This window comes from Vitis riparia, chromosome 15 (genome assembly GCF_004353265.1).
Source record: "Vitis riparia cultivar Riparia Gloire de Montpellier isolate 1030 chromosome 15, EGFV_Vit.rip_1.0, whole genome shotgun sequence".
Lineage (NCBI taxonomy): Eukaryota > Viridiplantae > Streptophyta > Magnoliopsida > Vitales > Vitaceae > Vitis > Vitis riparia.
Genome location: NC_048445.1, coordinates 775059 through 790280, shown reverse-complemented (window position 1 = coordinate 790280; position 15222 = coordinate 775059). Strand labels below are relative to the sequence as shown.

Here is a 15222-nt window from a genome sequence, read left to right as displayed (position 1 = left end):
CTCACAACGTAGCTTATCATAATTTTTTTTTTCATTTGAATTAAATTAAAAATTTCATAATATAATACTTTAATTTTTATTTTGAAATAGGTGTTGCACAATTTGTTTTACTTTACTGGTAGGTTATAATTATTATTATTATTATTATTGATATAATTTAAGTAACATTTTGTTGGAAACTCAAAGCTTTATATGTGACTAGGATTATTTTAATAAGTGTTTTGTACATGTAATGAAAAACTTGGATTATTTATATATTATAAAAGTTAAAATTTATTTATTTTTAAATTAATTTTATATAAAATATTATTAAGTAGTATTATTATTTTTAAGCAATTATTATTCATTTTTAACAGAAAAATTATACTTTTACAAAAATATTAATATCCATATTTTTATAATATATATTAAAATATTATTTTTTTATGAAAAATATAATTTTATGACTTTATTATAATATTACTATTCATATTTTACTAAACATTATTTATGTTTAATTTATTTGTAATAACAGAAAATATTTTCATTTTTAATAAAACTTAAATTAAATCTAATTAATATGGTATAAATTGAATTTATAATATTTTTACAAAATAAAAATGGAAAATAAATTAAAACCAATTTATTCAAAAAAACTTTTTTTTCTTTTTTCTAAATATTTTTTAAAACAATTTATCTAACACTCTTATTTTTATGAAATATTAAAAAATAATAATATTTAAAAAAAAAAAAAAAAAACCAAACATGCTCACACAGAATGTGCTATACCATTTTTACCATTCTAGTGTTATCCGTTACTGATGTAGATAAAAGATACCCATAAAATTAAAAATGATTTTTGGACTGTTGCTATTTTGATGGGTTTTTTTTTTTTTAAATGAAACATGCTTTTCCCCTTTTTGTCCTCTCTATGATTGAGGGTTTGGTTTATTTCACTCTCACGGAGCCCTCTCCATCTGCCAGCCAACCTGACAAAGTTTGAACCGCTCTTTTAAGTCTTTGTTTTTCGTCTTTCATTAATGACACAACTACCTCTCACAGCAGGCGTTGTAATTGATAGAATGAAGGACAGGACATGGAGTAATTTGTTTTACTGCAATGCTAGGTGATGAATTTATTTTAGTTCACATGTGAAAACAATGGGGCTGCCAGCTGCCATCTTGGATAAGTTGGTTCTCTGATGCATTTGTGGTGGAAAGATTGGCCAAAAGGTTAAGGCTAGCTTACCTTTGATTTTTTGTGACTTTTATTGAAACGTGATCATGATTTTTTGGGTCTTGCCAGTTTTTGGAGAAGCATAGCTTACTCGAAGCCGCTTCAAGCAATACTACTTTGGCGGACCTTTTCAGGTATGGCAGCTGTAAGCTTCTTTTTATTTTTTATTTTTTATTTATTTGCTCCATTTTCTGCTGATTTTCTGATTGATGTGGAAATCAAGGTTTAAATGATTGTTTTGCTGAATCTGAATTTGTTTTCATACTAAACTCTGTTTTGATTTTATACTGATCCCTTTTATTTTAACTGTAAATAACTACCGTATGGATTGTTCTTGAGTTGGATACTTGATGATCATGCCACTGCTCTATGCTTATCCCACTTACGTTCAATCCCATGGATAACACAATGAAATGTGGCTTCCTCTAACTGTTTGTCTGTACCTCTTTTATTATGTTTAGGACTTTTGTAAATTATTATATCTTATTTTCTATTGAAGATTTAATGTTGTTATATAATATAATGAAAAACAAGGCTTCTCATTTATCTTTTGAAATGTCTTAAGATCCAGATTGGTTGTTTCACTAGCAAATTTGTCGTTTCAAATCATGAATAAAATTATGAATATGGAAACCATTCATTTTTCACAAAATAAGAGTCTTGACTTTCGTTTCACGGAGAAAACTAGAAATAACTTTAAGAGATGACATTTTTGTTTATTTAAAAGAATTATATTCTTACTTTTTTGTTTTTCGAAGAGAGAAGAGAACATATTTATTCTCTTTGTGATTTTCAAGGAAAGAGAGAAGTCAAGATATCTCTCTTTGATTTTTTAGGGGGAGAATTCTCACTAAGAGAGTTTTCGCTTAGAGAGAGAGATATTAAAAAAAAAAACTTTTTTTTAGTTATTTATTTTCAATAGTGACAGTTTTTAGATACTTTTAAAACTCCTAGAAACTGCTTCCCCATTTTCTTATTTATTTGGGTCAGGTTAGGTTAGCCCTCTTGGGCACTCAAACCCAATTCTAACATCTCCCACTTGCAGAAGATGGGCTGAACTAGCCTAATCACTCATCCAAGTCCATTCTATTCCACTTTTAAAGGTCATTCATATAGGTAAATGGGTCGTGTGATTATGCGAGCACATGTGCAATTTGAGAGCTATAAACTTATGCACTTGTAGGGATACATAGTAGCTCAACCCCAAAAAGTTATAAGTGAACAATAATAACCATGTCTCTTTGTACCCCGGACTTATTTAGTTACATTTTAATGTATAATTATAAATGCATTCATAATTATATTTAGTTACAAAAGCAATATAATCGGTTGACCATGAACACATTTTTATCAATGTCACTCAAAAAGTCTTTTTTATGAGCTCATGTCTTTTAGATCCAAATTAAATGCTTGCCTAATATGTCCCATAAGGGTAAGTTATTTCATTTCCATGAGAAACGTACCAAAGTAGCGACATTATTCTGTCACCTTAAAATATAGTCACAAGTACAAATAGTACACTATGGGCTATTATAATTGTAAAAAGCCCTAAGGATCTCATACAATGAGGTTGCAAGGATTAATCACTCACTTTCTTTATTAGTCACATTCAAACACATGTAGTATGAAATATATGCTATGGTGGTTTCTCTTCACTTAGAGAGTGTATGTCAAACTACAATCATATGAACCTCAACTAAGAGCTTCACACTAGCAGCTTGTTTGAGTTTTGCATCTATAGTCACGGATGAAAATATCGGTAATCACGGATATATCAGTACTTCGATTTTACGGATATATCGGAGATATATCAGCGGATATTTTGGAAAAAAAATATCGATAAGTCTAAAATTGATCAAAATTTATAAAAATACAAGAAAAACTTCATAAAAATGTAATTAAAAGTATAATAGATATTTTAAAGTTGTTTTATTAAAGAATTTGATATATGTATAATATGATTTATCATATTTGATAATAATATCATATGTATCGATAAAAATATGAATTTTATAAGAGTATATTTATTATTAAATTACATCAAATATTATTTCATAATAATATTATGATATTTGATTATAATATGTCTAACTTAAAAATATATATTAATATTAAAATTATCATCCATTTAATTCAATTGTATTAAATAATATAAAATAAATTATATTATGATATTTGATTATAATATGTCTAACTTAAAAATATATATTAATATTAAAATTATCATCCATTTAATTCAATTGTATTAAATAATATAAAATAAATTATGACATATGTACAATTGTTTAATATTTAATTAATTCATTAATGATATTAAAAACACTATGAAGAAAATTATTATGATAATTTTTATATTTTTGGTAATCAATTAAAAGAAATTTTTGTATTTAATTATAAAATAATTATAATTAATTTGCTCTCTAAAACATTCTTTTAAAATTTTCTTTACATGATGACTTTGAATATATATTTTAAGTGCAATCTATTTAACAAAGGGCAAGCTTGCCCTGGTGGTCGGATGTGTTGAACCCCAATCCTTTTATTTGGGGTTCGAATCCCTTCAACAGCACCAAAAAAAAGGAATTTTTGAGAGTGCACTGTAGCTCATTGTAGCGGGGTGCACTATAGTGCATTAACCCGCATTGACTGACTGAAATATCTGTGATTTTCATCATTTTTGGCCATTTTTTTCCATTATTTCGACGATTTATCGTCTGGAGCCGATATATCGACAATTTTGCACAAATTTCTTCATTCCGATTTTTCTCCACAAAATATCGTGTTGACCCTTCCCGATACACGATGTATCGGCGATATATTGCCAATATATCTCTACATTTTCCTCTTTGTCTATAGTTTTTCGTAAACCTGTTATGCTAAAACTCAAGTCCGGTTCAAACAAGCAAATGTAATTGTGGGCGATTACATTTACTCAAGATGTTATTTACTATAGACCTCATCTTAACATTTAATCAAGGTGACACTCATCATCTTTTGTATACTTTTCACTCATTTATCAACATTAGTATATTGTGTCTCATCTTAACTCATAAACTTGTTGATTGGAGTGGTTGCTTGTGTGAGAGAGCTAACCTCTGCCTATTGACATACTTATATATGTAAGTACCAATTACATATTCAATTATATGAATAACAAATATTCATATCATTTTATCATGTATAAAGTATCATATTTCCAATGAATAATGATCCATGACATATGATCCACATAAATCATAACCTACACAATCCCAATGACTTTACATGTATAGAAAACATGTTTTTTATAATGGATTTTGTGAATGGATGAACAACCATTTCACATATAGGTAAATATTTAGGATCATTGTCTCTTAGTGCAATAATATCTCTTTTAAAATTATTCTTGGTATCTAGATGTTTAATTCTTCTATGATATTTTGGATCATTTACATAAATGGTCTCAAATTGATTGTCACTTTAGATTGTCTTAGCTCAAAAACATCCTTGACTATTCCCAAGCTTTGCAAAAATCTTTTCAACCATATAACTTCTTATATTACAATTGAGTGAATAATAAATTTAGCTTCGATGGTTGACAAAACTATGCAAGTTTGTTTGTTGCTTTTCCATAATCTGGCACAATTATTAAGCAAGAATTTATGTAGATATTGATTTGTGCTCATCTAAATCACCTGCCCAAACGGCATGTAACCCACAAGTACAATTTCTTGCCTTGATTATAAAAGAAATAGTCAACAATGCCTATTAGATACGGAAGGATTCTCTTTATTATTTTCTAATTCATTATTCTATGATTTTCTTGGTAACGACTCACCATTCCAACAACATAGTAGATATATATAGTCTTGTACATATTGTAGCATACATTAGACACCCAACAACATCGAAATAGGGAACATTAGTTGTTTTTTTTTTCTTTTCTTTTAGAGTCTTAGGATCCATTTCTTTACTTAGGTTTTCACCTCTTGCAAATGGAATGTCAATGAGATTACAATCTTACATATTAAATTATTCAAGGATATTCTTAATATAATGCTCTTGTAAAAGAGTCACTAGTTTGTGAGAACGATCACTATGGATCTTTAGTCCAAGAATGTAAAATGCTTTTCCCATATTTTTCCTCTCAAAAGTAGATGACAACCATTAGTAAATGGTGTATACAAACTCCAAATCATTTCTAGCTATAAGTATATCATCCATGTATAAAGATAATAATAGATATTTATCTTTATTTCACTTAATATAAACACAATGCTCGTCATCAATCATTGCGAAAATATACAAAGTTATTGCACAATGAAATCTTAAGTGTCATTGTCTGGATGATTGTTTAAGTCCATAAATTAATTAATTTAACTTGCACACTTTGTGTTATTGACCTTGGATAATGAAATCCATTGGTTGTTCCATATAGATTTCTTAATTCAACTCCATTAAGGAAAGTTGTCTTAACATCCATTTAGTATAGCTTTCAATCCATATGAGTTACTATAGCTAGAATGAGGCGAATTGAGGTAAACCTAACTACTGGATAGATGGTTTCCTCATTGTCTATACCATTTTTTTTAAGTATACCCTTTAGCCACTAATCTAGCTTTATAATTTTCAATGGATCCATTTGCCTTTCATTTTATTTTAAGAACCCATTTGTTTCCAATAGCTTTTCAATCTTAAGATAGATCAACCAAGTCTTAGACTTGATTCTTTCGCATCCACTCTAATTCATTTTCCATTGTTTTTCTCCATTTATCCTTAAATGGACAAGTAAGAGTCTTTTGAACCGGCTTAGACTCAACATCATCATATTATGTGATAATATGAACTTCTCCTTCAATCTCAAATCATCATCGATGAATAATTTATCGAGAATTTTTTCTTAACATTGACTTTTTTTTTTTTCAACAAGGACTAGTTCACTCCCACTTGATTCAAGCATCAATTACTATTCGAGTATGGATCTTATGTCGGGGTCCATCATTTCATAAAGACGTAAATCCTTATAAATCTCACCCGTATATGGAAAATTGTCCTCTAAGAAAGTGACATTTCATGATTCTAATTTAGTTACTGTTCCATCTTCATGCTCACCTATGAACACATACCCTTTAAAGTGTTCACTTTATCTTATAAAGATACAGTTCCTTCCTCTATGACCTAATTTTCCATATTTATGAGAAGGATTGTGAACATAAGTCACTGATTTTCAAGGTCGCAAATTGCTAGGATCAGGCTTTTAGTTATTCCATAACTCATATGGAGTAGATGAAACAAACCTTGAAGGTACTTGGTTAAGTATATGAGAAATAATCAACAATGCGTCTCCCCAATATTGAATAGGAGGATTGGATTGAGCCACCATTGATCTAACTATGTGTAACAACATTCTATTCCTTCTTTCAACAACATTTTGTCATGGTGTCCTTGGAATAGTCTATTGTGTACCAATATTTTTTTCATCACATAAATCTTTAAATTCTTTTGATAGACATTCTCTACCCCGATCTGTTCTTTATGTTTTAATCTTTTTATCCAATTGATTCTCAACTAAATTAATGTAGCGTCTAAAGCAATCTAATACTTCTAACTTATGAGAAATAAGATAAACATGATGGTAACGAGTAAAGTCATTTATAAATGTAATGAAATACAAGGCGCCATGCCTTGCTCTAACACTCATAGGACCACAGATGTCAGAATGGATCAATTGCAATGGTATTTTAGCTCTAATTCTTTTTTCTGAATGGTTTTTTTGTTGTCATACCAGTTAGGCAATATTCACAAGTTGGCATATCAATTTTAATGAATTGATCTGGTAGATTTTCTCTAACTAGTCTATTCATTCTTTTTTTTTTCCAATATGCCCAAGTTTAGCATGACATATAATCACATTATTACATGTATTTCTAGAAGTAGTTATCAACGAATAATAACTATCATTAGTATTAGATAATACACAATTATCAATGTGAAGAACCATAAAACCATTCAAAACAAATCTAGAACCATAGTATGTTGTTCCCAAATACAACTCCATTACTGAATCATGAAAATTCAAATTAAAACCTACACCAAAATGGACTAACACAGAGACCAAATTTCGTCAAATATTTGGAGCATAAAGAACATCATATAGGAATAGGGTACATCCTCTACGCAACTCCAATTTACATATGCTCCTTGGTCTCTAGCTATATGGTTAGTGGGAACTCAGTCTAGTTTGACTCAATGCACTCACGAGTAAAGCGACCTTAGTTGCCACAATTATACCATTTGAACGTGTTCTTATCCTTATTAGCATGCTTAAACTTCTTAGGTGTCTCAATTTTTTCTTTCTTTGAAGCATCATTAGATCTTTTATTCTTCTTAAAGAATTTTGTATTACGCTTAGAGGTGGAAGTTTTTGCGAGAATTGGATTCAGCTACATGAGCTTGTTCATTAGGCCTAGCAACCATAAGTCGCTTGACTTCCAATTCAAGATGGCAAACTATATCATCAAAGGTCTTGGCACTCTTATCATGTGTCATATTCACCACCATATGTTCACAGCTCTTTAGTAGAGATTTGATAACCGCCTTAACTTGTTGCTTATCAGTGAAGACATGTTCGAATGTCTTACGCTATTTTATTATTCTTTTCATCTCCTTGAGATGTTGTTTCATTGTATGGTTTTGTCGTATCTTGTAATTTATAAATTTCATTACAAGTTTTCTCAACTTTGTAGCTAAAAGTCCATCATACTTTCTCTTTTAGAGTTTACAACATTTCATCAGCAATTTGGTAAACCTCATACTTAATTAAGATATCATCTTACATACAATTTAACAATGTAATGCGAGCTAAAGAACTCTTTTTCTTCTAGGCCATACAAGTCTCCTAATCTCTTCTATGCTAAGCAAAGTTTCCTTGTTTAGGTTATTACACGACATGATTCAGTGAGTCTCTTGCTCTTCAAGGAAATATTGAACTTTGCGATATTAAATCTTGTAATTATCGTCATTCGGTTTTTCACCATTGTTTAATTATACTATGATGTTCCTAGTTGTAGTCGATACATTCAACTACTTAAAGATATTGCACAATCTTATTAATCAGTACATTTATGAATTTTGATAATTTTTACTTACTTTAATCATCTTCTAATGTGTAATAACATTAAATTGCAATAGAAATGAAAGTTTACTATGTTCCCAATTAGCTCCTATATACAATTTTAATTATTACAAATTAGCAATAATTTATGCAAGTATTTTTAATTTTGGGCAAGAAATTAGTTAAATTTCGTTTTAGCCTAAAACCTCTCACTCCATAAAAAAAAAAATATTATACAACTAACATGTATCAATAACATATACAAAAGAATAGAAGGTATGCATGTACATAAAAAGACATACTCATTTATCAAACGATAAATATTCATGTCATATCTTGCATATAATATATTTACATTACATGTATAAAGCATAAAAAAGTAACATATAGAAAAAGAACTAATCTTTTCTCTTAAAGCTAAAAGGACTAATCTTTTCTCTTAAAGCTAAAAGGAATAACAATATTAGGATTATACACAATGTCTTCCATAACTCTAGATGTTTTTTTTTAATGACCATAGTCTTTTATGAAAACAATAAAAATCTAGCTTAGTTGGTAGTGTATACGACTCTTATATTGATGGTAAGGGAATCAATGTATCATGAATGGAACTACTAATACGAGAACCATTCGTTTCTCATAGCATAAGAGTCTTGACATTTGTTTTGTTTCCCAAAGAAGAATTATATTCTTATTATTTTGTTTCTCGGAGAGAGAAGAAAACATATTTCTTCTCTTTGTGGTTTTCAAGGAGAGAGAAGCCAAAATATCTTTTTTTGATTTTTTAGGAAGAGAATTCTCATCGAGAGTTTTCACTTAGAGAGAGATTAAAAAAAGAAACTTTATTTTTAATTGTGACAATTTCTAGGCCGCTTTAAAATTCCCAAAAACTGTTCTCCCATTTTCTCATTTATTTGAGTCAAGTTGGATCATCCCACTTGGACACCCAAACCCAACTCCAACATAATCTATCAAGATGAGAGAGACATGTATTAAGATATCCAAGAAAAATTAATTAGTATCCATTATAGCATGAAATGGATGTCAAGCTTTAAGGAAAAGTGGTTTTAAAATTGATTTTAAACTACTTAGGAGCCAAACTTCAAGCATTACCCCCAATGCTCAAACCAAAATTCTATAAATTCTGAAACATTTCTTTTTTCACATTTATTAAGAGTTTTTCTTTTAAAAAAAATTTAGATTTCATTTCCTAATTTTCACTCTTGAATCCAAACTTTGAAAAAAAAATCTAGGTATTAGTTTTCCCACTTACCAAACTTCTCGAGGTTTGTTTTTTGATTCCTAGGTTTGTGAGAGTGATTTGTATCCCCTTCGATATTGAGGTTGTCCATGGGGTGCACATGTGGTGATATGCGATGAAAAACTAGTGCAAGAGTTTATTTGACAATGATTTTCAAAAATGTTTCTAGCCTTAAAAACACTTAAAAGTGTTTTTGGGATGACAATAGGGTGTTTGGCAAATTTTAAAAAATAATTTTAAAAATCTGGAAAAACACTTAAAAGTGATTTATAGAGAATCACTTGACAGGTGTTTTTTTTTAAAAACACTTCAAACTTTTGAAATATTCCAAAAACACCCCCAAGTGATTCCCGATACCTTTCTTTCCCTTTCACTCATACCTCTCTCCTTCATTCTTTTCATCCATCACTCTCCATCCGAGACTGCATAATAGGAAAGACACTCCACTTTCATTCGACATCGTTGATTTGATCGAAGGTAACCCTCTATTCGACCAGAAATTGAATCGTTTGGATTTGAGATTCTACACCCTGTCCGGATCGCGAAATGCTCTGCCCCAGCCTCTATCTACTCGAGTTTTTGAGAATTAACATTGATGAAAACATAGGTCGGCCTATGTTGCTTTCAATTCCGAATGAGAATGCATATCTGAACCGTGTGGTTAAACCTATTTTACGAACTCTGTGTTGAGGTTGAGGGAAGCATAATGGGAACAACAATTTCAGTTGAGAAGAACAACGGTCCCATTTATGCATGTTGTAATATGTCAATTTTTTCGATCATAATATCAATATTCAAATCCTTGGTTTATGGGAGAAGATCATTTGATTTTCAAGAGTTGAAATCGATAATACACCAAGTGTTCTCAGTTCCCACCATGTTTGCATCCACCAAGTGTTCGATGATTGGTCCATAAGAAGCCATCGTAGAAGGAGGAGTTCATCGTAGAGTTGGATATGGCAAACAACAAATAAGAATACGTGACGTCATTCAAAGTGGAAGACGATATGTACTCAATCTGCTATAAGTTGGGATTCTATTGTGTGGGTTTTAGGCAATCATATAGTGTTTTACTTAGAAAATTATATTTTATTCAATGTTCTCTTTTATTGGTTTAGATGTTTTTTATAAATATTTTTTAAAATTTGATTATAGTGATAAAAAAATTATTAATTTTAATTAAAAAATACTTTTTTTTTGAGAAATTAATAGGTAATCATATATTGTTTTATTTTGAAAATTATATTTTATTCAATGTTCCTTTTTATTAATTTCGATGTTTTTTGTAAATATTTTTTAAAAATTTATTATAGTGATAAAAAATTATTAATTTTAAACTAATATATAATCAAATAATTTGTTATATCATGATTTATATTTATTTATTAAACCAAATTTTTTTGTAAACATTTTTCAAAATTTTATTTAAATAAAAAAAATGATTTTTAGTTTTTTTAACAATATATATATATATATATATATATATATATATTCTTTTAAGATAGATATTTATATATTTTGTTGTAATGAAAAGTTTTTTGTTTATCATATTATTTTATTTTTGTAATTAAAATTGTATGTACTTTTTGATAATTTATTAATATTAAAAGTGTTTTTATATTTTGACAACATATTATAAAAACACTATTAAAATCATTTTTTTTTTATTATCATAAAAGTGTTTTTCACATAAACATAGTAAAAGAAAACACTTCCAATAAAAACACTTCCACTAGAATCATTGTTAAACGGACTCTAAGTATCAAGAGTAAGATTTAAGGATAACTTCTATCATGTGGATATGCATACCAAGTGTTTTATAATGAATTTGTGTTTTGTGATTTCTGGTAGTTTTTCCATTTGACTCTTCTTTTTGACAACTGTAGGTTGATTTTCGGGTAAACATAATTATATCTCTTGTTATTGATCCTTTTTTTACATTCCTCAATTATTAGAAAGCAATTTAAAACAAATATTTTGGGCTAAAGCGAAGTAAATAGTCTAAAAAATATTAGTGTTGCACAATTTATTTTACTATAATGGTAGGTGATTAATTTATTAAAGCGAACTAATGGAATCAGTCTCATGGATGGTCTAAAATCTGAAACCAAAGACAATTCTAATGTCGGAAAGCAATGTCACATTTCTCATTCATATTTGAAAAAGGCCTAAAATAAATCACATAAATTACATACTAAATGACAGGGTTGAAAACGATGACACATTGGACTGATGTTTTTACAGAGATATGTGGTAGCACTCTGTCTAGATATCTTATTATCGTACTAAAAATGTCTGTAGATGGAGATCGAGATGAACCCTTTGGTGGGGCATGTTAAAACATTGGCTGACTTAAAATCCGAAATTCATCGACTACGAATCAACTCTTCACCACGAACTGAAATGCAAGGATGTCCCAGGGTTCCGAACTCGTTGTTGCAATCAGATTCCATGGGTTCTGAGCCTTCTAACTTCCACCATTATGAGCCAATGGTCATGTCTTTGGGTCCTTACCACCATGGCGACTCCAATCTCGTGCGTGGAGAAAAGATCAAGCTTCTATTGGCAGTAGATTTCTTAAATTATTTGAAGGATGGGGAATCATGCCGGATAGATAACCAGCCCGTAGAACGGCCGGTGCATCAGCCCGTAGAGCAACCCGTGGACCAGCCCTTAGAGCAACCCACAGACCAGCCGTTAGACCGGAAAACACAGATTGCAGTCGATGAATTGTACCGCGTAATTAACGGTCTAGTTATTAGGCTGAAAGGCTGTTATGATAAGGAGTTCACGGAGAAATATAAGGATGAAGAATTCAGTTTGATGATGCTGGTGGATGGGTGTGCTTTACTGAGGTACATGATTTATGCTTGCATTGATCATGGCTATAATCAAGAAAAATTCAATATCAGATATGAGGATCTAAGCCGTCTGCACCGGGACGCGTTGCTGCTGGAGAACCAACTTCCCTATCAATTACTCTGTGAGCTGATGGATAGGTTTGCATTATGGAAAAGGGCTGATTGGGAAGAGTTATGGTTGCAATTCTGTGGCATGACCGAGTTTAAGGCGGAAGCGTACTCATTCCTGCAAAAAAAATTTTTACTTTGCTCCGGCCAGGTCACCCGACTCACCCCAAACAGCCAAATTATTAAGCGGCGTCGTCGGCCAATCCTTGATGAAGAGTCGGGGAGTGTCCTTGATAGAGAGCATTCTCACCTCCTCGATCTGTACTTAAAAAAGGTGCTACGAGCGAATCATTCTAGCCCAACGTGTGGAGAGGATAGTAGTAGCGGTATGGGATCAATTGAAGATGTGAAGGAGCAGTTTATGGCATCATTTAGAAATGTGAAGGAGCTTATGGCCGCTGGAATCCGCATCAAGCCTAGTCATACACGTTACTTGAGTGACATTTCTTTTACTTCCTATGGCATCACTGCATGCCTCAGGCTTCCTTCCATTACCATAGATGAGTCAACCAAGACATTGTTCTTCAACTTCATAGCCTGGGAAATGAGCTCAAATCAACCCCATGACTTCATCTCTTACCTTCGCTTCCTTGATTCCCTCATTGATAATGCTGATGACATTAAGGAGCTGCAGTCCGCCGGGGTACTCCAAAACAGTCTAGGCACTCACGAAGAAGTGGCTGACTTTTTCAACACTGTGTCCGCCAAGTTGGTATCAAACTTTCGTGCTTACAGTGATGTGAGAGGCAAAATTCGGAAGCACCTTAAAAGTCACCGTAGCAGCAAAGTGAAAAGGTGGTTGACAGAATGCCTGGACATCCACTTCGGGAGCCCCTGGACAATAATAGCTTGGGGTGGTGCTGCTTTGATCCTTTTCTTTACTGCCGTCCAAACATATTTCGCGGCCTTTTCTCATTGATGCATTCATGGCCTGCTTTCTCGCTATCTATTGAGTGCTTCTGCATTATACCTAGCCTAAATTCATGGAATCCATATAACCGTTTGATGTGCAAAATAAATTGGGCAAAGAATCATTGGTCCTGTTTCTTTTCCATTTCAGCCTATATTTATATCTTCCTTTCCGTGTTTAAAACAAGTAAAAAATAAATGTATGCTGTGTGATCTTATTTTGGTGTATTTTGTGCTTATGTACGCAGGAATAATATTAAGTTTGATTTAAGTAACGAAAAATGGACTGGATAGATGGTTTCCTTTTTTTTTTTTTCAAATGTTTGGATCCCTATTAATGGATTATATTAGGTTTGCAACTTATTTCGTCGGATCTTAATGGTTGTGATCGAATTGAAATCAATGTGGGGCTAGTGTTTGAAGAAGCAGAGATAAAAAACTGAAAACTTTAGAAAAGAAAAAAAAAAAAAAAAAAAAAAAAAACGAAACAAAACTATGTCAATAATGGAGAAAAGCCTGACAGGAATGTAGGAAATTTAATAGATGAAAGACATTTATTCATTTTTAATTGATAAAAATAAAATATTAATATTTTTGTTGCAAATTTATTATTCTACTTTCTATTATAAAATTTTTCTTCGATTTTATAGAAAATATATTAAAGAAATTGACACTAGCTTCCAGGAACTTATCTCAAGTCCCATTTTTTTACGACAAAGAAGCTTATGGGGAAAGTAATTTTTCTCAAGTAAAATAAAGGAGGGAAGAAGATAGAAGTTGTGGAATAGGAGAATGTTGAATGGTATGGAAGTATTGATATGATTTTTTATCTTCAGAAGAAGAGTTTAGTAATTTAATTAAATTTTTTTTAAATATTTTATTTTCTTTCTAGTTTTTAAGATGATATTGGAAAGTTTGGCTCAGTGATAATAGGTTTATATTTGTTATCTCCTTTTGTTGCAACTCTTCTACCTCAGACCTTTTATTAGGACCAAAATACTAATAGTTTCTATTAAGCAAAATTATAAATCACACACAAGATGTAGAATGACAGGATTTCATTAATATCTTATAAATAAAAAATAATCTAATATTAATAATGTTTTATTCTCCTACTTTGTAAAATAATATTTATTTTAGATGAATCAAGAGTGTGGACCCCGCATTTCGGCTCATGCGTTTTCCACTCGATGGCGAGCTTGATTTTTATTTCAAAAATGATTTTTATTTATTAGAAAATGACTTGGAGTCGCCACTTATTTTTGTTTTATTTTTAAAGGGTAAACAAAATAAGAAAGAAAAACCCTAAGTGCGACTCCTTATTTTAGAAAAGGTGATCTACGAAAAACCGGATCGGGTTCGGGGGTCAGGTTACTTATCGGGAAGGTACGGTAACGACCGTAGCACCCCTCTAAGTCCCTAAAGTCGGGTCTCTACTAATAAAATGAAGCTGACATGACAATCAATGAGAAAACCAACGGATACCCACCTAAACCATGCGCAATATGAGAATCAAAACACGCAATATAGATTGACTAGGATGGGAGTGGATGCGTACCTCGGCCATGAGCCATAATGCGCTATCAAGAAACAGAATTAGTGCACAATTGATGAATACAAAATATGGCTCATGCATATCGGAGCGCAAAACAAAACTCAAGCAAAATACACTAAGCACAACAGCTGACAAATCGAAAGAGATCGAACATAGGGCCCCCACCCAAGCCCAATTTATTACTCATGAACTAGTCTCACAAATTCCGTGTTTTAGGATT

At 30.9% G+C, this 15222-nt stretch overlaps 1 protein-coding gene across 1 annotated transcript; it reads left to right on the top strand.

The window, feature by feature from the left end:
- Positions 1-1169: 1169 nt before the first annotated feature.
- LOC117932662 lies at positions 1170-13615 on the top strand. Its single transcript, XM_034853939.1, has 3 exons — positions 1170-1211; positions 1285-1349; positions 11871-13615. The coding sequence occupies exon 3, from the start codon at positions 11871-11873 to the stop codon at positions 13455-13457; it is 1587 nt and encodes a 528-aa protein (XP_034709830.1). The 5' UTR covers positions 1170-1211; positions 1285-1349; the 3' UTR covers positions 13458-13615.
- Positions 13616-15222: the final 1607 nt, after the last annotated feature.

What these genes read in the sequence shown, in the direction of transcription:
- LOC117932662 (XM_034853939.1), top strand. Translation starts at nt 11,871, where the DNA reads ATGGAGATCGAGATGAACCCTTTGGTGGGGCATGTTAAAACATTGGCT.